The 22,748-nt window shown below is 41.9% G+C and overlaps 2 protein-coding genes and 2 long non-coding RNA genes across 5 annotated transcripts; 2 read left to right on the forward strand and 2 right to left on the reverse strand.

The window, feature by feature from the left end:
- Positions 1-3,842: 3,842 nt before the first annotated feature.
- Positions 3,843-6,963, reverse strand: LOC124652832 (adenine phosphoribosyltransferase 1). The gene is made up of 6 exons (XM_047191875.1): positions 6,843-6,963; positions 5,600-5,710; positions 5,367-5,459; positions 5,118-5,267; positions 4,746-4,804; positions 3,843-4,151 (listed from the first exon to the last, which is right to left on the reverse strand). Exons 1-6 carry the CDS (start codon positions 6,910-6,912, stop codon positions 4,089-4,091), a joined length of 546 nt encoding a protein of 181 aa, XP_047047831.1. The 5' UTR covers positions 6,913-6,963; the 3' UTR covers positions 3,843-4,088.
- Positions 6,964-9,281: 2,318 nt separating this feature from the next.
- On the forward strand, positions 9,282-22,484 carry LOC124655776 (putative F-box/FBD/LRR-repeat protein At1g66290). Its single transcript, XM_047194622.1, has 3 exons — positions 9,282-9,468; positions 21,112-21,842; positions 22,368-22,484. Exons 1-3 carry the CDS (start codon positions 9,282-9,284, stop codon positions 22,482-22,484), a joined length of 1,035 nt encoding a protein of 344 aa, XP_047050578.1.
- Positions 10,121-14,896, reverse strand: LOC124653309. Its single transcript, XR_006987866.1, has 3 exons — positions 14,692-14,896; positions 10,960-12,186; positions 10,121-10,802 (listed from the first exon to the last, which is right to left on the reverse strand). It is a non-coding gene; the product is annotated as an uncharacterized LOC124653309 (long non-coding RNA).
- On the forward strand, positions 17,099-20,425 carry LOC124653308. Of its 2 annotated transcripts, XR_006987865.1 has the most exons (3): positions 17,099-17,866; positions 19,024-19,289; positions 19,689-20,425. It is a non-coding gene; the product is annotated as an uncharacterized LOC124653308 (long non-coding RNA). The 2 variants fall into 2 exon arrangements; XR_006987864.1 differs by lacking the exon at positions 17,099-17,866 and having other exon boundaries at positions 18,323-19,083.
- Positions 22,485-22,748: the final 264 nt, after the last annotated feature.

Raw genomic sequence — 22,748 nt, forward strand, 5'->3', positions numbered from 1 at the left:
ACCAGAATAGAATAGAACAAAATCAACACAACTGTGTACTCATGCTTGTTTTCTTTCAGTAAGATATGTACTTGTGTTGGTTAAGGAGATCGATAAACAAAAGTACGATATGCAAAGATAGGCCTGCATGAACTTGGTGGAAGGAATCTGAGCATTCTTAAGAACTCAAAGAGGATACAAAAGCATACCTCCACGGATATCCCCTTCTTCAATGCTGCACAGTTCTTGCACCTTGTGCCCACGACAGCAATATTCATGATCAACACTTGCAAGACTACAAAGGCTGGTATTTGAAAGATCTACCACGGTAATTGCATCTATCTAGTAAACTTTGCCAAATTGAGCTTACAACAAAACCAAGTTTGTGCCTACAGCATCAAACATTGCAGATACGGACCACCACACAGACCAGTGCTAGAAATTCCGACACTAGGTGGGAACTCGAGAAGGATTATAGAGGCAAGCTTTACCCCTGCAAAGTGAAATGCAGAGAGGCTGATGTACGGACCACCACAGCAAACAAAAAAAAGAAAGGATCTATTCCATATTTTGTTATCACATGGTTTGTTAATTCTAACCTGTCAGAAGATCTTCATGGTAACATATCAGCAAGATTACTACAAAGTCTGCAGAAAACTCAAACAGATCTTAAATTCAGATTATGCCACGTTTTAACAATCAATGTGCATGTGCATCATCAAAATGGATGCCACAATGTATGTATCACTTTAAGGCGTCAAGTTTGCGCAACATCCGACATCAAGATCTGATCCTGATATCCTCATCCGTAGGAAGTTATCTGCGTATATAACTAGTAATCAATAGTTGCACATGACTCAGATCCACCACAATGCACAAATCAGATGAACTTCTGTCATGTCCTGAGAAAGGATCGTATGGCTCTCTTTGGTAAACATTAACAGCTAAGATGCTGGCAAGGAGAATGATTCAAAGGGAACAATATGAGGTTTGTTTATGCCCCATGATCCTTGCCCTTTAGCTGTACGAAAGAAGCACAGATGAGATTTGTACGCAGCGAAGTTGCATGCATATATATTGTAGAAGACCTGAAAACTAAGCATATATCATTGAGATCTCTATATCATTAACAGTACATAAACGAATAGCATTACTAAATATGCCGTTACATTTATTTCCTAACTTCGCGAAGGTCAACTTCATAGAATGGGAAAGCCAAATTGCATATGATATTGCTGCTCCCTATGGAAGATCCTACAAGACATTCTCTTTAGTGTTTCTTCGCTTATAAACCTATAATAAAGTCACAGACTGGCACTAATAAACTATGTTGAGGGAATAGCCTTCCCCTGCTATGTGTTCTATGAAGAACAACTGTATCTTAAGGTGAACAGTTGCTTGAAAAGATAACTATACTTCTAGATCTAAGAATACATCTACTACCATATTTTTCGTTTTACTTTCTCATGATATTGTAATCTTGGATTCTTGGAATCATATAAAGTTCAAAAATATTTTCTTATGAATATGAGAAATGACATTCAAACAATTGGCTAGTTGTATAACTGCTCACATAAAGATGCAAGGAATGAATTTTGGGACAGCAGGAGCTAACTTACCATGTCAACATTAAATGATTACAATCCACAGGATTATAATTGACTGAAATATATTACTCCTCTAATCCATATTACTTGTCACTGATTTGCATGTATCTAGAGTCTAGACACATTTTATAGTGTATGTTCACTCTTTTTAGCGACAAGTAATATGGGTCAGAGGGAGTACTAAAATCAAAAGCAGAAGTCAGAATGTAAGAATTTTGATCTTTGGTGTCACTTTCAGTTGACAAGAGTACAGTACTAATGCAACATTGTTTGGAACTTCACTGAATTTATATCAATTGGCTTCATAGAAGTCAATATGATAATATACTCAGAACAAAGTTCTTCAATGCTGTATTTTCTTAAATTTAGTATCAGGGAATAAATTAGGGCATCATTCTTACATGTAAATACTAACTAGTGCATTTGTTTGTATGGCTGATCTGGTCAAACACGGACATTTTGCTATAACCAAACTATGTACGATGTAGCTTGCAAAACATGCATGCACTGCCAGCACAAGAACATCTCAGCTACAAGGTAGAGAAGTACCTCAGATGAAATTTAGCTTAAAGATATTTACTGAAAAATATTTTATCAAAACAATGTACATATGAAACTAAATTCAAAGGGAAAGAAAAATGCATATGAACTTCAGTCCTCTACAGTTTCACTAGTTCCCCCCTGCTGAACCAGCGCACTATGGGTATACAAGTTCCTAAGGTTATGATCCTTGACTGAAGTATTTTTAGTTTGTCCTCTGTTCTAACTAGTCAGGAAAGTAACTATTTTGGTGTCCAGTCAGCATGCAGTCAGAATTCCTGTTTGATATCATCACGTAAACCCTATCCTTTCGACTACAAAAATAAATAGTAGAGAAAAACATTACACCTGGATATCTACACCCTCACCAGTACCATCTAAGCAAAGATATATCAGGACTTTATCGCCAACACAGCATTCTAAAAGGTAGATGGGCTTCAACAACAAGGTACTAGTTTTTCTTCTTCCCCTGGCCCCAGCAACAACAGAAAAAGAGAATGAGTATTCATCACATAATTCAAGCAAAAAAAATATCAAAGGAAACAAATTAGAAGTCAGAGATTTATATACAATAGTACAATGTCAAAAGGTAAACACAAGACTATTTCCTGAATCCATAATGAACTTGAAGTCAAATGATACTGGGCATCTTCGATCAGGACATCCAGAAGAAAGCATCAAAAATTTCAAAGGCATAACTCAATTAGGCGAAGGAGCCCACTGGAACAACACAATTAAGCATGCCCATGAAGGAAATGAACTAAAGTGATAGAACTGTTCAATTATAGCACACACATCTCACACAATGCCATGCCAGACTGAGGGCACGGGGTTACAGATTTATAGCTGCTAGCCAACCAGAATATGCTAGTCTAAAGATGCTAACTACCCGTCCTTGATGCCCTAAAAGCATCAAAGAAGGATGCTATCTATCCTAACAACCAACAGACAGTCCTTCACAGGACTGCCTGATCACCTATCCTAACGCTAACGACAATCCTTCACAAGGACTATGTGTCTTCAAAAGCTCTACAAAGAGTCCTTCACAAGGACCATGTGTGCTTTAAGTCCTATCCTAACAGCGTACTGATCGATCACAAAGACTATGTGTGCTGCAGTAGCTCCACAAAGACCGGAATACAATGACTTATTCATCAGCTGCTCATCATAGGATGGTTACCCCAATCTTTCAGACAAGAAATACTTGTAAAAAATCATGATCCTGATCGCATGAGCAACTAATATTTCTTCAGAAGTTCAATTTGGTCTGGGTTCAAGCCATCAGCAGGTACTATCGATGCAAGTGCCAGCTGCTCATCATAGGATGGTTACCCCAATCTTTCAGACAAGAAATACTTGTAAAAAAATCATGATCCTGATCGCATGAGCAACTAATATTTCTTCAGAAGTTCAATTTGGTCTGGGTTCAAGCCATCAGCAGGTACTATCGATAAAAAAATACTGGAGTAAGCACACATCAAACCACAAAAGCATAACTCTAAACCCCAATATGATCGATGGTCATCGAAGAAAGATATCCATGATTTCACCAAGTATTCCATGAGTATCAAGTATCAACGCCATTGGATCTACAATAATCACCTCAGATATAAGCAGGAGATCTCCATACATCAACCACAAACATGGCAGACAGTCATGGAGCATACCAAGAAAGCACGGAAGTAATTATGCTAGCAAAAGCAATAAACTTCAGTCTGGACTACAACTATTCTCGGTTGACATGAATAATTGCACTGTTGGTTACAGAAATAAGCCATCGATTACAGGGAACAATCAAGTCTGCATTCCCAAATAATATGTGAGCTAACAAATTTAAAGATCGAACTTTATTGAGCCGTTCCAAAGAGGAACTAGCTAGAAGTTACATGGGATATCTTAGCTGCATCCACTATTTCCAGAAGGCAAACATGGTGGGAACAACTCGAAAGGGCATAACTTGTTTCATGCTGATTCTTCCGCCTGCACAAGGACAAAAACAGGCCTGTTGCCCAACTTGTCCCGGCCCTGAAATACATGCCATAATTAGAAATGTTCTCATGGCAAGCAACTACAAGTAATTTCCAACTAAAAATCATTGTTGCTCCTACATGATAATTATGATTACTTCTTTAAGTTGCAAAATTCAGGTTGTAGAGATGGCAACTTAGTAAGTAAAAATAAATGTTCTTATCAGTAAGACATTAACCAACATCCAAAGATGTGCAGCCAATTCTTGGAGGTTCAGATTAAAGTTCAATGGCTAGGTATTGTATTAGCCAAATGCATGAGAATAAAAAGATGGAGCTTTATGGTGAAACTGTCTATTCCTAGTATACATAAGTGGAGAACATGTGTGTACTCGCATCAAAGTAAAGTTCCATAATTTCTAGAGCATGCTAGCTAACAAGAGTTGCACGCAAATGACCAAATAGTTGAATGCAGCAAGCCAGTAACTACAAGAAGCAAATCTCTCAATAATTATATTATTGAAACCTAACAAAACAATTAATACGTGAATGGAGAAATCCTAACAAGAACAATTGCAACAATTTCAACATGATTGTGAACAACATTTTGGTCATCTAAACAGGGAGATGGTGCACTGGAAGCAAAATGTACCTTCAGCTCTGGCAGTTCAATAACACAGGCACACTCAACCACCTCTGCTCCAACACGCTCTACAAAGTAGAAAGGCACACGTAATAACATAAGTAAATCAGTAAATTACCATATAATAAATTATAGGAAAGCAATGCAACAAGCACATATCGGAGTGCGTTCCCTTCAAGAAATACTATTTTAACATCAGAGCTAATGAACGAAAACCATTCAGAATTGTATCCTGTCCACATTCACGCATATGCACTAAAATTTCTATCATCTATTTTTCAACTTGCAAGGAAATGGAGCATGCAATGGCTAACAAGATTTTCTAAAACAGAACAATAATTTACTCAACTATTTCAAGAAATTTTATGCAAGTAAGCTCACCAATAAGTTTGGCAGCTGCAGATAGGGTTCCCCCTGTTGCAATTAGATCGTCCACAATAACAACCCGGTCATTGGGCTGCACAGCTCCTACGTGCATTTCGATTTTGTCGGTGCCATATTCCAGAGAATATTCTTCTGATATCACCTCACCTAGTATAAACATGTAACACTATTAGCTATAATGCACCCAGTTGGAGACTGTTTAACAAAGGCAGCAGCAGCTGCACATGAAGCACCAAACAAACCTACCAGGCAACTTTTTGGGCTTCCTTATTGGAACAAACTTTGCACCTATGGCTAATGCAATGGGAGGTCCGAAAATGAATCCTCTGGCTTCAACACCTGATATTGATGGCAACAGGTATGATACATGAGCACCAAAGAAAAAATAAGAATCTCCAATTAATTTGAATTCTGACCGTATTTTTATAGCAAGCACAGTTTCCATGAAAAAAGAGAAGATTCTGTTTAATTTCACATACCAGCAACTACAGTGATGCCCTTGTCCTTGTAGCGCTCAACAAATAGGTCAGTAGTGTCACGGAACGCCTGCGGATCGAGAAGCAGCGTCGTGATGTCCTGAAACAAAATCCCTACACGAAGAAACGACAGGATATGCATTACTAAACGACACAAACAATCATTAATCTAGAGCAAGCATCGTCCTAAGTATTCGCCAGCAGCACACAGCGCCACATAAACCAATGGTTCACAAATTCACATGTAGCTGCTGCCCAACATGTAAAGCAAGGCCTTAACTAGCCAAAATATTTCATGAGCCACCAACTAAGTAACTGCTGAGTTGCGTGAAATATGAAAAGCAGCAGGCAGTTTAAATCTACAATGGAAATTTATTTGTTCCGTACAAGAGAACCAAAGTAGTCTACTTAGGTGCTTATATCAGCATTACTTCTGGTGGCAACGACAATTGACACATCCTTCAGGTACTGAGTATGCAGTAACGCCAATTTACAGCTTCAGTTAGTATTATGTAGGCAAGGCTCGCATATGCACTTTAGAGTTTTTTTTTCTACACAGTAACTCATTTTCCAAGCCAACACCTGATGGGGCAATTTTGTGTTGGCAGTAGTACAATTTAGCTTGGTGTATATAATAAAACTAGGCTTTTAACTAGCCAGAATATTTCATGAGCCAGCACCAACTAAGTGTTTATTCACTGCCTGAATCAATGATGATAAGCAGCAGGTGGTCTAAACCTGCAGTGGCAATTTATTTGCTTGTTCTATAAAAGAGAACCGGACTAGTCTGCTTAATTAGGTGCCTGTATCAGCAGTTGCTTGTGGTGGCAGTGTCAGTTGGCACATCCCGCATGTACTGGATACTGGTTCACCGTCAGAACAACGTACAGGCCTTTACTTAAGTATGCTCCATCCATCTACCACAGCAGCAATATGCGCCGACACCGATTTACGCGCTTTGGGTAGTTTTTTTTTAACTATGCAATGCTCGCTTGTGCGCTTCACGATTTAGCTCGTTTTCTAGGCCAGCGCCTGATGGTAGAAAACAATCTGGCATTGGCAGTAGTAGAATTTAGCTAGTCTGTGAAACCCTGGTGGGTGGGTGGGTGTGTAGGACAGTCCGTGTACGCTGCTACAGGGACTCCCGACACAGATCGCAGCAACCAGCCGCCGCCGCCACTGAGCGCCGACCAGATCGGACCGGGCAAGCGAACAACCTAGGGTTCTAGAGGGAGGGGGGACCCACCTGGCTTGGGGAAGTCGGGGATGACGCGGATGGTGGACGCGATCCGCTCCACGCGCCCGTCGGACGCCATCGCGACCGCCGCCGACCCTCTCCTACGCCGAATCCGCGCGCCTCCGGGAGGTCCGAGCCGCCGCCGCACGCGCGCGCCGCCGGTGGGAGTGGGCAGCGGGAGGAGGAGGAGGGTGGAGCGAGAGGCAGAAGCGAGCATCGCCTTTTAACCAGCAGCCGACGCCGCCGTCAACTATAACGGCGACGAGCCAGGGCGATCGGGGCTGACACGTGGGCCAACGCTGGCGGCTGGCCCCACGTGTCATCGTGACTGAGGTTTGGTGCGCTTGCGTGGCCGTCGTGGTTCATGCGGGCAGGGCAGTACTGTCCACCAACCGACAAGTTTGTTGGACTCGTGATGCGGCCTTTCTCTTGCCGTCTCTCCGTGCGAATCTTCAACCATTTGTCTCCCTCTTCTATTATTTCTGCAACAGACTCCAGCTCGTGCACCTAGGGCCAGCATAAAAGCGACCCAACGGCCTTCTACCTCTAGCCATCAATGGAAGTGGGCTCACTCCCAACGGCCTTCTACCTCTAGCCATCAATGGAAGTGGGCTCACTCTTGCTCTGCCGTCCATCAATGTTGCCGTTTCGTTCTACGCGTCGGCATCCAATCCTCCGGCCCTTTATAACCAGGAACCATTTTCTTTCACAGTCACTCATCTTCCATTCCGCACCACCAGCACATGCATCACCACAGCAATGGCCGGCGGCATAGACTCGAAGGGAGGACGCCTAGGACAGCCTCCGGGCTGTGGTAGACGGATTTAGAGGTTGTTGGCCCATTTGTCCATTAAAAATCAGCCCGAAGCTCAGTTTTTAGCTACCCAGCCCATTTTGGCGCAAGGTCCGTGCCTGCCGGCCTCGATGGGTCGCCCAATACTATCCAAGAGTGTGTAGCTTGACATAGCTTTGTACTATATATTAATTATTATTTTGGACCGAAACTGTACATGAATTATTGGTGTAAGTTTTTTGTTTAGTATTTGGTTTCAAAACCATCAATATATATCTACCATTTTTAGACATTCAACACCATATATGCCTCTATCACTTTTGCTGGTTTGTGTGAACACAAGTGTTCTTCAGTTAATCGAAGCAGGAGGAATTGAGCCGAATCTTGAACTTGTGAATAAAGGCTTTTATTACGGCTCGAAGGCATTTGGAGGCACTAGCTGTATTCCTGCATATCAAGGACCGTGTATGTACTTTCTCATGAATGAGAGTGTTGTTATTTTTATGGGTTTCTGTTGGCGCCATGATTCAACTTTCTTTGCAGTACTCCTACACCAGTGCTTTTTTTTTCTTCGTGTTTAGACAGAAAGTGAGTTTTACCGTTTCCATGAAATTAGCCTTTTCCATGTTGTGATTTCAAGCATGATGACTCGAGTCTTGTTTTCATGGGAAAAAAAATAACTATCTGGTGCTTAGGTTTGACTTCTAATTATAGGCCATTCTTGGAGCACGGGCAACCGAAGATGTCCTGCCTCTCAACCTCTCTATGAAGTACTACCTCCATTAAGGAATAAGGCGCCCTCGTTTTACGAGCTTTTTGTTTGACCAAGAATTACTTTAAATAGATAAAGATTGTTTCTATGAAATTAATATTATTAAAAAATGTTTTTCAATACGAATCCAACGATACTAATTACATATAATATTATCAAGATTTTGTTGCTCAATTTTTATGATCAAAGTTTGTCTTGAAATACGCGTGCACCTTATTCCTCGAAACAGAGGTAGTATGAGCTAAATTAACCGCCACCCACAGCTTGACACATTGCGCATAGGCCTCTTCATCCAAAACTTATGTCATGTCCTGCATCCATCAGATGCTGGACTAGCATTTCTCTAACGAGTTTTCACTGCCGACCACACTTTTGGAGCAATATCGAACACCTTCAGTCCATTAACCCATCGGTCAGATAAAAACTTGACCAGTTTACCGCTCTCTGCAATTTTAAAGTCCTGGATTCTGATGATATGTGGTTGGGTACAACCAGTTGGATATTGGATTTGATTAGAATCTGTAAATATGATTTGGCAGCCTTGGGCGGAGAACGCGGTTCGTGCTTGAGATCCATGGATAGCAGCTTCAGAGAGTAATATAATAGGTGATGAACCAAACCGAATACTGTAGAATATACTGTAAAAGAAAAAAAAACGGAATGTTTATTTTGCGCCTTTAGGATTTCGTATATAAGAGCCAGGCGGGCCTGTTCTTCTTCCCCTCTAGTCCTTGTTGGTGGACCAAACCGCCGCCGGCCGGCCTACACATCTCCACCTTCTTCCTCCTCCGCCTCCCTCGCTCCGGCGACCCCTGATCCCCGGCAGTGAGCCGATCTTGACCGAGGCAAACCGTAGCCCCCTCTGTTCCCCATGCAGATGGAAATGGAGGCGGGAGGTTCTAGGTCAAAAAGGGGCAGATCGGTGTCGCCGAGCAAGGATGAAGATGGAGGAGGCGTAGACCACATCAGCGCCCTCCCCGATGCCATCCTTGGCGAGATCATCACCCTCCTCCCCACCAAGGACGGCGCCCGCACCAGAATCCTAGCCTCCCGGTGGCGCCACCTCTGGCGCTCACTACTACACGGTATACATTTAGGGGCACTCCAAACTGCCTCAATAGGTGGTCAAAGTGCCCCTAATTACTTTTAGAGGCACTTTGCAAAGTGCCCCGGATACTTGTGTCCCTAAATGAAATAGGGGCACTTAGAACAAAATGCCCCAAAACCATTTAGGGGCAGTTCAAGAAGTGCCTCTAAATCATTTTTGGGGCACTTTGACAAATGCCTCTAAATTTTTTTGGGGCACTATGAGAAGTGCCTCTAAATCTTTTTTGGGGCACTTTGAGAAGTGCCTCTAATTCTTTTTTTGGGGCACTTTGAGATGTGCCTCTAAATCTTTTTTAGGGCAGTTTGAGATGTACCCCTAAATACATTTAGGGGCAGTTTGAGATGTGCCTCTAAATCTTTTTTGGGGCAGTTTGAGATGTACCCCTAAATACTTTTAGGGGCAGTTCGAGATGTACCCCTAAATACATTTAGGGGCACTTTGAGATGTGCCTCGAAATCTTTTTAGGGGCATTTTGATACATGCCTCTAAATGTATTTAGGGGCACTTTGAGGTATCTCTAATTGTATTTAGGGGCAGTTTGAGTTGTGCCTTTAAACACAATTAGAGCCAACTCAACAAAATGCCCCAATATTTGCAATAACATGTAATTACAATTACACTGAAACATACAATTACACTCCAACATTTTTGTATGCATCACATCACAGCATAGTATGCTGTATACATCATTACAGTTCAAATGGAGTAACATATGATAGTATCCAGATGAAATGAAGTAACATGTGACAGTACCAAGTGCAATATCTATGCAGTAACTGTACAGATGAAATGCATATGACTTTTTGGCTTCCACTGTTTCTCTTCTTACTTGCTGCAATGGAGTTTAACTTCTTTTGGAATGTATTTGCAATCTCAGCAGATGTTCTATCTATTGCTGGATGTTACCTACAAGCAACCATGTTTGAAATCTGGCATGTTCACCAGTTCACAACAGAAGGCATGTTCAAAACTAGAAGGCATGTTCACAGTTCACAATAGAAGGCATATTCACAGTTCACAAAATAAAGATCTCCAGTTCTACAAAACTAGAAGGAATGTTGAAAACTAATCCTTGGAGGTATTGCATAGGAAACGATACAGAAAATAATGCACAAGGAAGATTAATTTTGACCTACATTTATCCGTGGCTAGACGATGCAATGTGCCTTAGTTAGCTAGTGCAGAGGGGAAACAACATTACCTTGAAGGGGAGAAGCTTCCATGGCCACACCCTTTTGCCTCCTGGGACACGTCGTGGGTTTCCTCCGTCACCTCCTCGACACTAGGATCTCCCACCTTCCATGCAAAATATTATCATGCCATCATGTTTTGAACTCTCATCATACAAGCATCGAGTGTAAACCAAAGGTATCTGAAAATTAATATTGTTCTCACTGCAGAGGGTACTACATTAAACACCACCTTGTATCTAGGATACAGAAAAGGGAGGCACCTTTTGGTGCCAATGCCGAAGAGCTCCTGCAGGATATGGACGCTCCCCAGCCAGCCTACAGATCCAAAAAGTAGGTACTTGTTAGAATAAAAAAAATGGTGAACAGCCTGCTGCTACATTTTCCCAATATGAATGAAATAGCCATAAGCATCCCAAATCTGGATTGACCATAGACCTCAAAATAAATGACTACTGAGCAGAGAGAAGAATCCATATACAAAAAGCAAATAAAGTTTCATCAAAGTCACAACCTCCAAAAGAATACCCACTGGAATGCTTAACACATCAACCACGACAATATGCTTAGCGTTTCAGCTAGCAAGCTGTAACAGCTGGCTCTCGAGGATCAAATACAGTGGATAATATATATCCCAGGAAACAAAGATTGGCTAAATGATCAGTTCACGCTTCAAAACAATAAACTGGCATGTGCTTCCAACTAGAAATGACTCCCAACTGACGAGATTTCAAATAGCAGCACACCTCACTAGTATAAGGATTAAGGAGAATAGTTCATCTCATCTAAAGAATGCAGAATTTGCAAGTACAATGCCCATACATGGATATATGCTTAAGCCTGGACTGAGGAATACCAACCACTCATATAAAATCGATCAAAGATAAAGACCACACAATACCAACCAGGGATATTCATAGCCAGATAACAGCAAGTTTAGGCCTATAGCACCAAAACATCAATTACCGGGACTAAATATTAGCACCACGACCTCTAATAACCAGGCCGACATGTCAGATTCTTATGCTTGACGTTAATGCAATAATTATCATCAAACAGAAAAGAGACCATCTAAAGTACTGCACTTTTAACCGTCCCTTTTTTTTCCAGTTCTGCGACTAGACATAATAATGTACGGCTGCACAACAAAGCTGACCAGGAGAGATACATGAGTAATAAAAGGATGGATTAGTTGCCGATCCCAAAATGATTAGAAGCTATAATCAATAAAAGTACATCATTCTTAACCATCTATTTGTACTCCAGAAAGCTCTACCTCTAGAAACCTTTGGTATGCATGTGCGGTGCATAAACTTGAGCAAGAGAAAAACAGGGGATAAACAGGAATTAAGGAACAGATTAGTGTTGTAAGTGGCCTTCGTATCATCCTCTAGTACCATACATGTTTGCTCATATTCGGCAGGATTGTCTTGGTCGAATACGTCGAATACCGAAGAGCTCCTGCAGGATATGGACGCTCCCCACCCAGCCTACAGATCCAACAAGTAGGTACTTATTAGAATAAAAAAATATTAGTGAACAGCCTGCTGCTGCATTTTACCAATATGAATGAAATAGCCATGAGCATCCCAAATCTGGATCGACCATAGACCTCAAAATAAATGACTATTGAGCATATAACACATCTGGCAAGTCTCAAAAGATAAGTTGTTTGTGCTATATCAAAAAAACAAAGCATGGCAATTTTCCAGCATCAAACCATGGCGCTGGTGGCGGGCGCCACGGCCGGAGGAATCCCATCGCTGCCGTCGCCCCGTCCCTCCGATCCCCCTTGTTCCCCATCTCTAGCCGGAAATATCGGTGTGGAGAAGCATGCCTCCGGCGAGATCTATGGAGAGAGCCGCAACCGTCCGGCGAGCTCAGTGGGGCGCAGAACCAGCGAGGCCTGTGGGGAGTACCTGGACGGTGGAGAGGTCTGCAAGTCATGGCCGCCTTCAAGATGAGCTCGCATAAGGTATCCCTTGGATCATCTGCACTAGGTTTGGACAGCAGCGAGGTCCCCAAGTTACAATTATTTGGGATGGGTTCTTCTCTATATTTTTTTCTTACTAGGTCGATCAATTAGCTTCAGTTTTAATATTCCTGCTTCGGAAAACTAATAGCAAGACATGTAAATTAAATCGTGCACATTAATCTGGCTTCTAGAAAAATTAGAGATGACATTGGTAAATTTCTCCCTGACTATGGTTTCCTCACTGTTCTTTGAGTTGTGCTCTTGTCTCGGAAGATATAGCAGGGCTTGAGCTGCCAGTTGATTTTGGAAGTAGACAACACATCGGTCGTCCAAGGCACTTTAACATGTAGATATCTTTCCAAGAACACAGAAATAAAACACTCCACCACAGAAAGTGTGCGCTCGTCAGCTTCAAGCACACATATCACCACATGATTTGTAGCCTGATTATAGTCCTAGATTTTGTGAGTGCGAATATTCCGCAACTACTTGCGGATGCACCCCATATTTTTTGTGACACTTTCATGTTTCCGAAAAACGTAAACTAAATATCGGTGTTTGAGAATTGTTGCAAACTTGTTTGTATTTGTAAATCCAAGTCATGCAAGGTCCGAACTCTCTGAACTTTTAACATGAATTAGGACTGCATTGTGCACATTGTTCTTTAATAGTGCACCGTTTGTCTTTGAAGGGAATTCAGACATCCAACCCAAAAATCAGTGCCAAATAATGGAAAACACACTGAAGAATGTACATGCAACCTCTGAACTTAACACTCCAAACTTTTAACTTATGGGACAGGAATTAGGAGTAATTCACAGCATTAATGTTTAAGGGACCTCTGGACAAACTGAAAAGCATTCTTGTTATCTTTGTTTGGTAAGATATGCATTCTTGGTTACTCAAAAAGAGAAATATGCATCATCAATCTGTAGCAGTCAGGAGCAAACAGAAGGCTGGAGACCAAAGCAAGATACGCTGCTGGGAGCCGGTGAGAAGGCAGTGCTCTTCTTTCGGACCCTGCAATGCAGTGCTCTTCTTCCAGGTTTGTGCGTGTTGTTACTTTTCTTCGATGAATTATCATTGATTAATTTGGACTATGAAACTTTGTAATGACTTTGTATGTGTTTCTTCAGAGTATTTGATGGGCGCACTAAAAAAAAGGGAAGTAATGGCTGTTTCGATAATCCTTATGACACTACGGCAAAGGTTAACGTACCAAGCTGCATAATTTGAACATCAAGTATTAGCCTGTTGTATGTTGAATGATGTACACTGGGATTCCAGTGCATATATTTTATGAATTATATTTGTGTGGATATTTGAGCATCAAGTATTAGTCCGTACTTTACAGTTCCTCTCAGCTATTATTTAGTGTGCTCTCTATACATTTGTATGAATTATATGTGCTAGTTTAGTAAGATAGACTATTGAAGTACATATGAAAGGAAAACATTATAGTGAAAAACCAACCCTGAAATAAATTTTAAACAGCCAGCAGGTAACATACAGTGCACCAAAACGCTTAGGCCCTTTAACCCAATTGCCAAGAGTTAGAATCTTCACAATATATAAGGTTTAGAAAAGAAGTGTGCATTGAAGAGGTACTAATTGCTGCATTTTCAGTTTGAACAGTCACATCGTGTGTCTAGGAAATTCTTGCATCTCTAGCTAATATAAGCGAACTAGCAAGTACAAACCTATCAAACTAAATTCCATTTCATGATTCATACTAGGAAAAGTGCATATCAGTACAAGAAATCATTAGAGCATCTGATCTACTATACAATATCAACTAGACCTAACCAGGACCCTATTTAACCAATCAATTATCCATTCACGAAAATACCAGCAGCTAGAACCTAATTAGAACATCACCACAGCCATGTACCAGCAACATGACAACACAGCACATGTTCAGGCGATCATCACCATACTCCTAAACCTAAAACTAACCACAGCTCGTTGGCCGAACCATCACAGTGCACAAGAGAGATGGAAGGGAGAAGAAATAGCTCACAGTGGTATTTGTAGCCGTGGAGGAAGCCATCGAGGTCGCTGAAGGAGAGGAGAGGGAAGCCGCAGCCTACCACCGCACCACGGTGTGGAGGGGCCCCGGCCACCCAGGTAGCAGGAGACTAGGGAGGCAGGGAAGCTCGTGGTCGACGAAGGGAAGTAGTGGAGGCGCGGGCGCGGGCACCGTGTTGCGAGCCCGAGCCCCACGGCTAGGGTTTCGCGGGCACGCGCGCTTGAGTGATGTAGGGTGGCGCTGAGGCATGGATCCAGCGAAGGGGTCCATGGCGGCGTCACGCCGGGGCGCCGGTATCGGCGGGAGGCAGCCGGAGCAGCGCCGGCGATCCCAAGCTGCGAGGCTAGGGTTTCGCGTAGCCAAGCGTGCGGGCACGGGCGTCCATCGTGGCGGCGGGGAAAGTGGCAGATGAGAGACGCCGGATTTTCACCGGTCAACGATGGCGGGAAAGGCGGCAGGTACCGGCCGGGGTTGCAGCTGGCGGCGTCAGCGTCGGCGGCGGCGACATCGCAGCGGGGAAGAGGATCGACGGCGCGTGCGAGGATAGGGTGAGAGAGAGAGGTGGGGGTCACCGGGTCGGGCCATTTTCAGTTTAGTCCTTATACTCCCTCCGTCCTTGTCGCGTCGGTATTTTTGCAGAACAACCCTTGTGAAATTTCCTAGCTCTCTTCCCCTCTGCCGCCGCTGGACGCGACCTTGCTGGCTTGCTCCACCACCCCACGTCGCCGCCGCATTGCTTCCCCCACTCCGCCGCTGCCTCCTTGGTACAGCACGCCTTCTTTCCCTCCTCTAATCCGCTGTCACGCCGCTGCCTCAGCTGATTCGCGGAGAAGGTCCGGCCGCCGCCGGCCATCTCCAGCGGCAGAGGAGGCCAAGCGGGGGTGCAGCAGTTGGAGGGGAAGCAGATGCATGAAGGTCTTGGCGCCAATCTCTTCCACGCTGGCTCGCATCCCCTAGCCGCATCTGCCTCCAGGCGCGCCTTGGCTCGCGGGAGGTGAGGAGAAGGACGTCCTGGTCATTCCCCTTCCCCTCTCTGGTAATAGCTGCCGCCGTGCCCTAGCCTACCTTGCCACCGCCTCCACTTCATCCCCCCACACCCAACCTCTCATTTTAGTCTGCATTCTTCCCGAGTATGTGGAAATCAAGTCTGCTACCATGAAGTCTTCTTCTGCTTAGTGTTTTGAGATGCAGGTAGTTGCTTGTAGGATTAAAATTCTGATTATCTTTTTCCCTCAAAAAAATTCTGATTATCTTTTTACGACTATTTGAACAGCTTGTTCTATATCATATTGATTGGACTTCTAAATCGTAAAATTGAAGGTCCAGGCCAAAAACAATTTTATGCTGATATTCTATGAATAATTACACTTTTATGGTTGTTCTAATATGACTCTTAGACCCTGGACGTTCTCTATTTTTTCTCAATGTGAAACTCCCATCAATCAATCATGGTACTGACCTGGCATTCATTTTTGTAAGATTAATTAACCTCTGTTTATCGTCATATCATATTTTCTTATGTGATTATGCCTTCCTATGCATATATGTTTGTGCTTGTCCTTTTAAGCTGATGGGGCCACATTGCTTACTATGGGTCTTCATCACTGATTTCAGGATAAAAGCACTTTAACTATCAGGTAGCTTGGAAGAACATCACCATACTCCGTTATGTCAGCTTGGAGGTTGTTGCAGCTTTTGGTTGCCTCTCTCTGTAAATAATCAACATTTGAGTAGTGCACCATTGCTATGAAGGCCGTGTTCTCTGCTTGGCTTTATGCAAATAGCAGCCACGACTTCCTCTCTTTAGTTTGGTTATCCTGGATGCTCAGGTACCTATCTCATTTACTAATGTTGTTATTCCAAGTTGCTTTTTATGATTTTTGTAGCCTGATAGGACTGAGCCTTTTATATTTTATTCTCATTTACTTGTGTTGTCATTATTCCATAATGGAATTTGAGCACGTCAGCTTTTGAAATGAAAATAATCTAGCTAGAATGATAAAATAAAGAGATTAAATGAAATACTTGGTTTGGAAATAGTTCAGACAAAGATACTTTATTGATTGCGGAGTAAGCACACCGCCATATATAAGAGCGCATCTATTTATCATTCCATGAAATGGAGAGTAAGTAAACAGACACTAACTCATTAACGGGAGTGACATGTATATCTTTTGTAGTGAACATGGCGTCCATAATTCAGTGGTACTGTCATTATTTCTTATTCCCGAGCACTGGTTAAGGTTCTTTTAACTATCTTTTTGTGGTGCCTTAGGGACACAACTATGTTAGCTCTTTGGAGTGAAAATGCCGAAGCATCAAATGAATTACTCTGGCTATGGGATGGGCTTTCAAGACTCTAAAATTATGATTTCTCGAGCTGCTTCACTGGTAGCTTTCTTTCCTATTGCCAGGAGCTTCGTGTTCATGCATTTTCTCTGCATATTTTGATTATAGTGATGTTATGTCTCAGCAAGCAATTGTTCTCAACTATGCATCTATACAAATATGCCAGGAGTTGTTGCATTGTGCTAAGGTAGTTTTCGGTGTGGTTTGGCAATTTATTATCACATATATGTAAAATTGCTTTCCAAGCCAACCCACCCACCCATAGGACTTGGTTAAAATTCTCCTTATTTTTTTCTGACCAAAAAAATCTGGTTTACTGCATTTCCATTGCACCAATGGTGGCATGATATCACAGTCGTGTTTAAATTAAGGCAATCAGCTGTACACATTCAGCAAACTAAGGGTTGCTTTGGCATATATTGCTAGCTCTGGATTTGTTGGACATCCTTTTATGTAAAAATATCTTCCAACGCATACAACTTTTGAGCTATAGATGTCATTTGAACCTTAAGACAAGCTTTAACATAGATGAAAAATATCTTCCAACACATGCAACTTTCGAGATATACATGTGATTTGTTCATCCTGACTATAATTTATGTATAGCTTTATAGTTTCTGAATCTTTTATTTTTCTTATTCCTTTGGTTTTTCAAATGACATGTATATCTTGAAAGGTGTATGTGTTGAAACATATATTTATTCTATGTTAAATCTCATCTTCAGGTTCGTTATACCTGTCTCACAGTCTGATTATTTTTAAAATATAAGCCAAATTACTAAATATTGGTCCCTGGAGTTTTCACTTGTCATAAAAGGTGAGTATTTTGCTCTCAAAACTGATAAATTTCTTTGTTTGGGTCTCTATGCTAGAAAATTTATTGTTGTTCAGTTGTCAGGCATGATAAAATGCTTTATCAAGTTTTGAATTTAGTTTTGGGTGATGAATATTATCTCTTTATTACAATTAAGGTTCAGAACTTGCTATTTTGCTTATCCTCATGTTAATATGAATCCTTGTCTAGAAAAGAAAAAAAAACGAGTTCAGATAAGTAATGTCATGCAACACGGTAGTGGCGGTGGACTGCTCGAAGAGTTGGAGAAGCGGGCGCTGTCAGCGGCGCTTGCCTCTTCACCCTCTACTCAAGCGATTTGATTTGTCTCCCTCAGTGTGCAATGCACCATGGATGTTTGTCTCAGGTCAGGTTTATGATGTGCCTAGCCCTTTGAATTATGTACAGGCTATGGGGGGACTTATTAGTCAGATCAGCGTGTATTTTGTCTGGCCTTTGAGGGTTAGGATCCGTGTCCTGCCAGAATAGATGCAGCTCATGTATTCGTAGGGTATTTTCATTTGTATTTCGTTTTTGGAGAACATCTGTTTCTTTTTATCTATGTGAAGAACACATCTGAATATTCATTAGACGTGAAATGACAAATGAGTTACCGCGAATAGCAAGAACTAGGGTATTCAATATGTGTGCTTTGAGGTATATAGCTCAGAGACCTACACTGTTCTTAACTAAAATTAATTCTATTTGTCACACAAAGTAGTGGCATCGTTGCTACTGTCAACTGGTACATTTTAGTTTCTTATACTACCTTCTTTTTTGTAAAATTATTTGATTGTTCTTAGTTTCCAAAAGAAAAGGAAATTCTCTATTGCGATGCAGTTATAAACTTATATTCGAATTCAGTGCATGCTCTTTTTCCGTAATAGTTTCATGGTTTCTTTAACTATGATTGTGGCATGTTATTCTTACCTAGGTCAGAAAACCTCATGGAAAGGTCAGCCAAATTACTGATAAATGTTATATTACATTTCAACATTTTATTGAGCATTTGTTCTTTGTGTCGATTCTAATATATTTAAATGGTGCAGACATCTTTGAATCATGGAATAGAAATTATCATAATAATATTATATACATGTCTATAGAGACGAAGCTGAAACCAAGTTTGTCTTCTTTGACAGTAGTGAGAAAACCCATTGGAATGCCTTTGCTCAGGCTCCTATTCCATGGTCAAGCACCTGGTATGCCACTTTAACATATTGTTGAGCATAATGTGGAATTTTTTCTACCCCCCAGGAGAACTAGCTTCCATCAACTTGCGCAATTTTCGGTTCGTAGTCTGGCTTACTTAAAAAATTGGTCACTAATAACTGATTACATTTCATTGAAGAAACTTGGATAAGAGCACAATCGCACCTTCCAAAATAAATGCAGTTTTACCTATCATGTAGGTATTTGCTCCTTCACAGTCAGCTGTATAAACCAAAAGCCAACATTATTACAAGCCTGCCATCTATTAGTTTGAGAAATATTTAAATCTATATATGCTGCATTCTTGTTATCGCATTTATATTCTAAGTTGTACGGAACCGATAGTACTTTTTAGTTCTTTGTCATAATTACCCAAATAACAGTTAAATTTTGCTTGTTCTTTCCATGGAGTAACTAATCGAGCACCAATTATTGCCATTGTGGGAATGGACATCCATATTTTTCATTATGTTTTATTGAAAATATATAGAAGCTTCCTTCTTTTGGGCAATGTGGTAGATGTAACAAGTGCCACTTGAATAAGCCATATATCACTATAAGAAGACATTGATTCCAATTTCTTTTTTTCTTGCAGTAACCATCTGAACTTTATCTCCATCAACAGGTTAGGCTAGCCCAACCACAAGAAATAGAGTACTTATATTGTTGAAACGAAGAGTTTGCATAAAAATAACTGTTGTGCGAACTCGACAACGGCTTCAAGTTGCAAACCCTCGCTCTGGCTCTCAGATTTCCTGCACCGCCATCTGCACAGGCCAAAAGCAAGGTCAGACCCGGCTCTGCGCCTCCGCCCTCAACCTTCTGATGCCACAGCCCTCCAGAGACGGCAACAACAGTACCGTTGTCAGACCCTCCTTGCCCTTCCAGTACCAACTACCAAGGAAGGAAATCGTCATCGTCCTCTCATCTGACAAGGAGGACAATGACACCAGGTACTGAGGAGCTCAAGGTGAACGAAAAGTCGGAGCAACTACAACAGCGTACCACTGATGTTGTATAACAACAGTATGGCTAAGAATCCTTAATGCAGATCGCTCCTCTACTGCTAATTAGGGTAATATATGAACAATCACCATCTCTGGCTGAAGCCTGTGGAAATAAGAGTCGGTGTTGTGTGAAATAGTCCAGTAGAACAATGCACCAGCCCCATCTGGCTTATGTAAACAATGTTTGTATGAAAATCAAAATTAGGCTGCTCCCTCAGGAATCATTAGATTAATTGTTTGTTTGCTTATACATAATATCTTGGCATCGTTGTCTTTCAAAGTGATTGGGATCATACCGCGAAGCGGGCCGCCTTCCGACCTAGTAGACAACATTCTATGTACATTCCCTGATGTTTTTTTTTTGGCTGTGCTTTCCCTGATATTTTGCAGCTTCTTAGGAAGGTAAACTTTTTATGCAGAATGGTAAATTTTAAAAATACAAGTCTTCCAATTTTTGAGAATTTTGTTACTTGTGCCATGTTGTTTAGTAGGCAATCATATTATTGTTGTTGTTTAGTAGGCAATTATATTATTTATAACTGAACACTATTGTTGTTGTTTCTATAGACATAATTTTAGGTGAACTTTTGACTTGAACCTTAGAGCGGCACTAATTGGGACCCTTGTCAAAGTGCCTCACTAGGTTGCTACCTATTGGGGCACTTCTCCGAACTGCCTCTGTAGGTGTATATCTATTGGGGCACTTCTCCGAACTGCCTCTGTAGGTCTATATCTATTGGGGCACTTCTCCAAACTGCCTCTGTAGGTGTATACCTAATGGGGCACTTCTTCAAACTGCCTCTGTAGGTGTATATCTATTGGGGCACTTCTCCAAACTGCCTCTGTAGGTGTATACCTATTGGGGCACTTCTTCAAACTACCTCTGTAGGTGTATATCTATTGGGACATTAGAGGCATTTTGGTTAAAGTGCCTCTAATGGAGGGTATTTAGGGGCACTTTGAAAAGTGCCCTTGGGCAAAGTGCCCCTAAATCCCTACCGTATACTAGTGGCTCCGCCCCTCTTAACCTCCAAGGCCGTAGCCTCATCAACCATCCGGATAAACGGGGTAAATTCGCTGGTGTCGTATCACGCATCCTTTCCTCGCACCAAGGCCCCGGTCGCCGCTTCTGCATCCCCGATGGCCACGGACGAAGCATCTACGGAGCAGCTACCACCATGGACGCCTGGCTCCGGTCCCCCGCTCTGGATAACCTGCAGGAGCTCGATGTATGGTACGACCGATGCCACCAGGTGCCGGCATCGACGTTTCGCTTCTCGGCCACCCTCCGTGTCCTCGCCATCGGAGGATGCGACCTCTCCAAAAGCAGCACCGTCCAAGGACTAGGCTTCCCCGTGCTCAAGCAGCTAGGAATCGAGTGTGTCATCATCTCGGAGTCCTCAATTCACAGCTTGATTGCTTCTTGCCCCGTTCTCGAGTGCTTGTCTATTACGTACACCTACGGGTTCAGTTGTCTCCGGATCAACTCCCATAGCATTAAAAAGATTCATATCTATGGCTGCGGGACTGATGAACCTGAGCAGACGGATCCAATCGAGTTGAAGGAACTCATCATTGAGAGTGCCCCTTGCCTTGAAATCTTACAGGATATCTGCAACGATGGTTTGCATGCATCCATTGTTTCCGCGCCCAAACTGGAGACATTGGGCATCCTTAATGAGCACAAGCGTGACGGCGTGGACTACTCCACCCGACTAGTGTTTGGCTCCACAGTGATTCAGGTAATTGTGGTATTTGTAATCATACTTCTTTCATTTACGAGGATCCTAACATGCTTATGTGTGTGTGTGGAAAAATTACTTATCAGCTACACATGTGCATAATGTTGTCTTCCATGTATGTTCAAGGGATTGCGCGTTGATGGTGCGCACTGTCAAGGATTTATCTGTTTGTATGATGGCCCTTAATTTGGATATAGTTATTGAATTGATGAAATGTTTTCCGTGCTTGGAGAAGCTCTCCCTTCGGGTAACGTTGCATCATCGATAGTTCGTACGTAGTGTTGAACTGCTCATTTGATCTTTTCACTCTTGAAGTTGTTAAATTTTTTTTATATGTGTTCTTTACAGGGTTGGTCAACAGGGGAAAAGAATTTGTGGCGTCGTAAACACCGAAAGCTTATCGGATGTCTTGATATTCGTCTAAAGACAATAGTGATATCATCTTATCGGGGCATTTGGTCTGAAATTAACTTTGCCACATTCTTTGTACTCAACGCAAAAGTGCTAGAGTTTATGATATTTCAGGTTGGCTCCACCAGCGAGGAGTTTATTGCAGAACAGAAGAAGAAACTTCAGTTCGATAATAGGGCTTCAAGAGTTGCTCAGTTTCGTTTTACAACTGGCGTGGCCGTGCAGGTTTAGATATCAACCATGTCCACGATTTGGATTTAGCTAATCCCTTCATATGCAGATGTTAAACTGTGTTTGCTCTTCTCAAGAATTGTTCCTGACTATCTCATTTTGTGTTTTGTTCAAATTGTGACTGCCTCTTGTATTTGTAGATTTTTAATATATCTTAAGCTTGTATTACCTGATAGTCATTTAATTAATGTATCTGTGTTGAAGGTTAATTTACTGTTGTTGTTCAATAACAATAGTGCATGCAGCAAAGCACCATAGACAATT

This window comes from Lolium rigidum, chromosome 5 (assembly GCF_022539505.1).
Source record: "Lolium rigidum isolate FL_2022 chromosome 5, APGP_CSIRO_Lrig_0.1, whole genome shotgun sequence".
In the NCBI taxonomy this organism is placed as follows: Eukaryota; Viridiplantae; Streptophyta; class Magnoliopsida; order Poales; family Poaceae; genus Lolium; species Lolium rigidum.

Excerpts from the sequence above, each read along its gene's own strand:
- LOC124652832 (XM_047191875.1), bottom strand. The coding sequence starts at position 6,912 with ATGGCGTCCGACGGGCGCGTGGAGCGGATCGCGTCCACCATCCGCGTC. Across the intron at positions 5,711-6,842 it reads CCCCGACTTCCCCAAGCCAG|GGATTTTGTTTCAGGACATC; the intron begins GTGGGTCCCCCC and ends TTCTTCGTGTAG. Across the intron at positions 5,460-5,599 it reads GGGCATCACTGTAGTTGCTG|GTGTTGAAGCCAGAGGATTC; the intron begins GTATGTGAAATT and ends CATCAATATCAG.
- LOC124655776 (XM_047194622.1), top strand. The coding sequence starts at position 9,282 with ATGGAGGCGGGAGGTTCTAGGTCAAAAAGGGGCAGATCGGTGTCGCCG. Across the intron at positions 9,469-21,111 it reads CCGGTGGCGCCACCTCTGGC|GCTCCGCCCCTCTTAACCTC; the intron begins GCTCACTACTAC and ends CGTATACTAGTG. Across the intron at positions 21,843-22,367 it reads TTGGCTCCACAGTGATTCAG|GTTGGCTCCACCAGCGAGGA; the intron begins GTAATTGTGGTA and ends ATGATATTTCAG.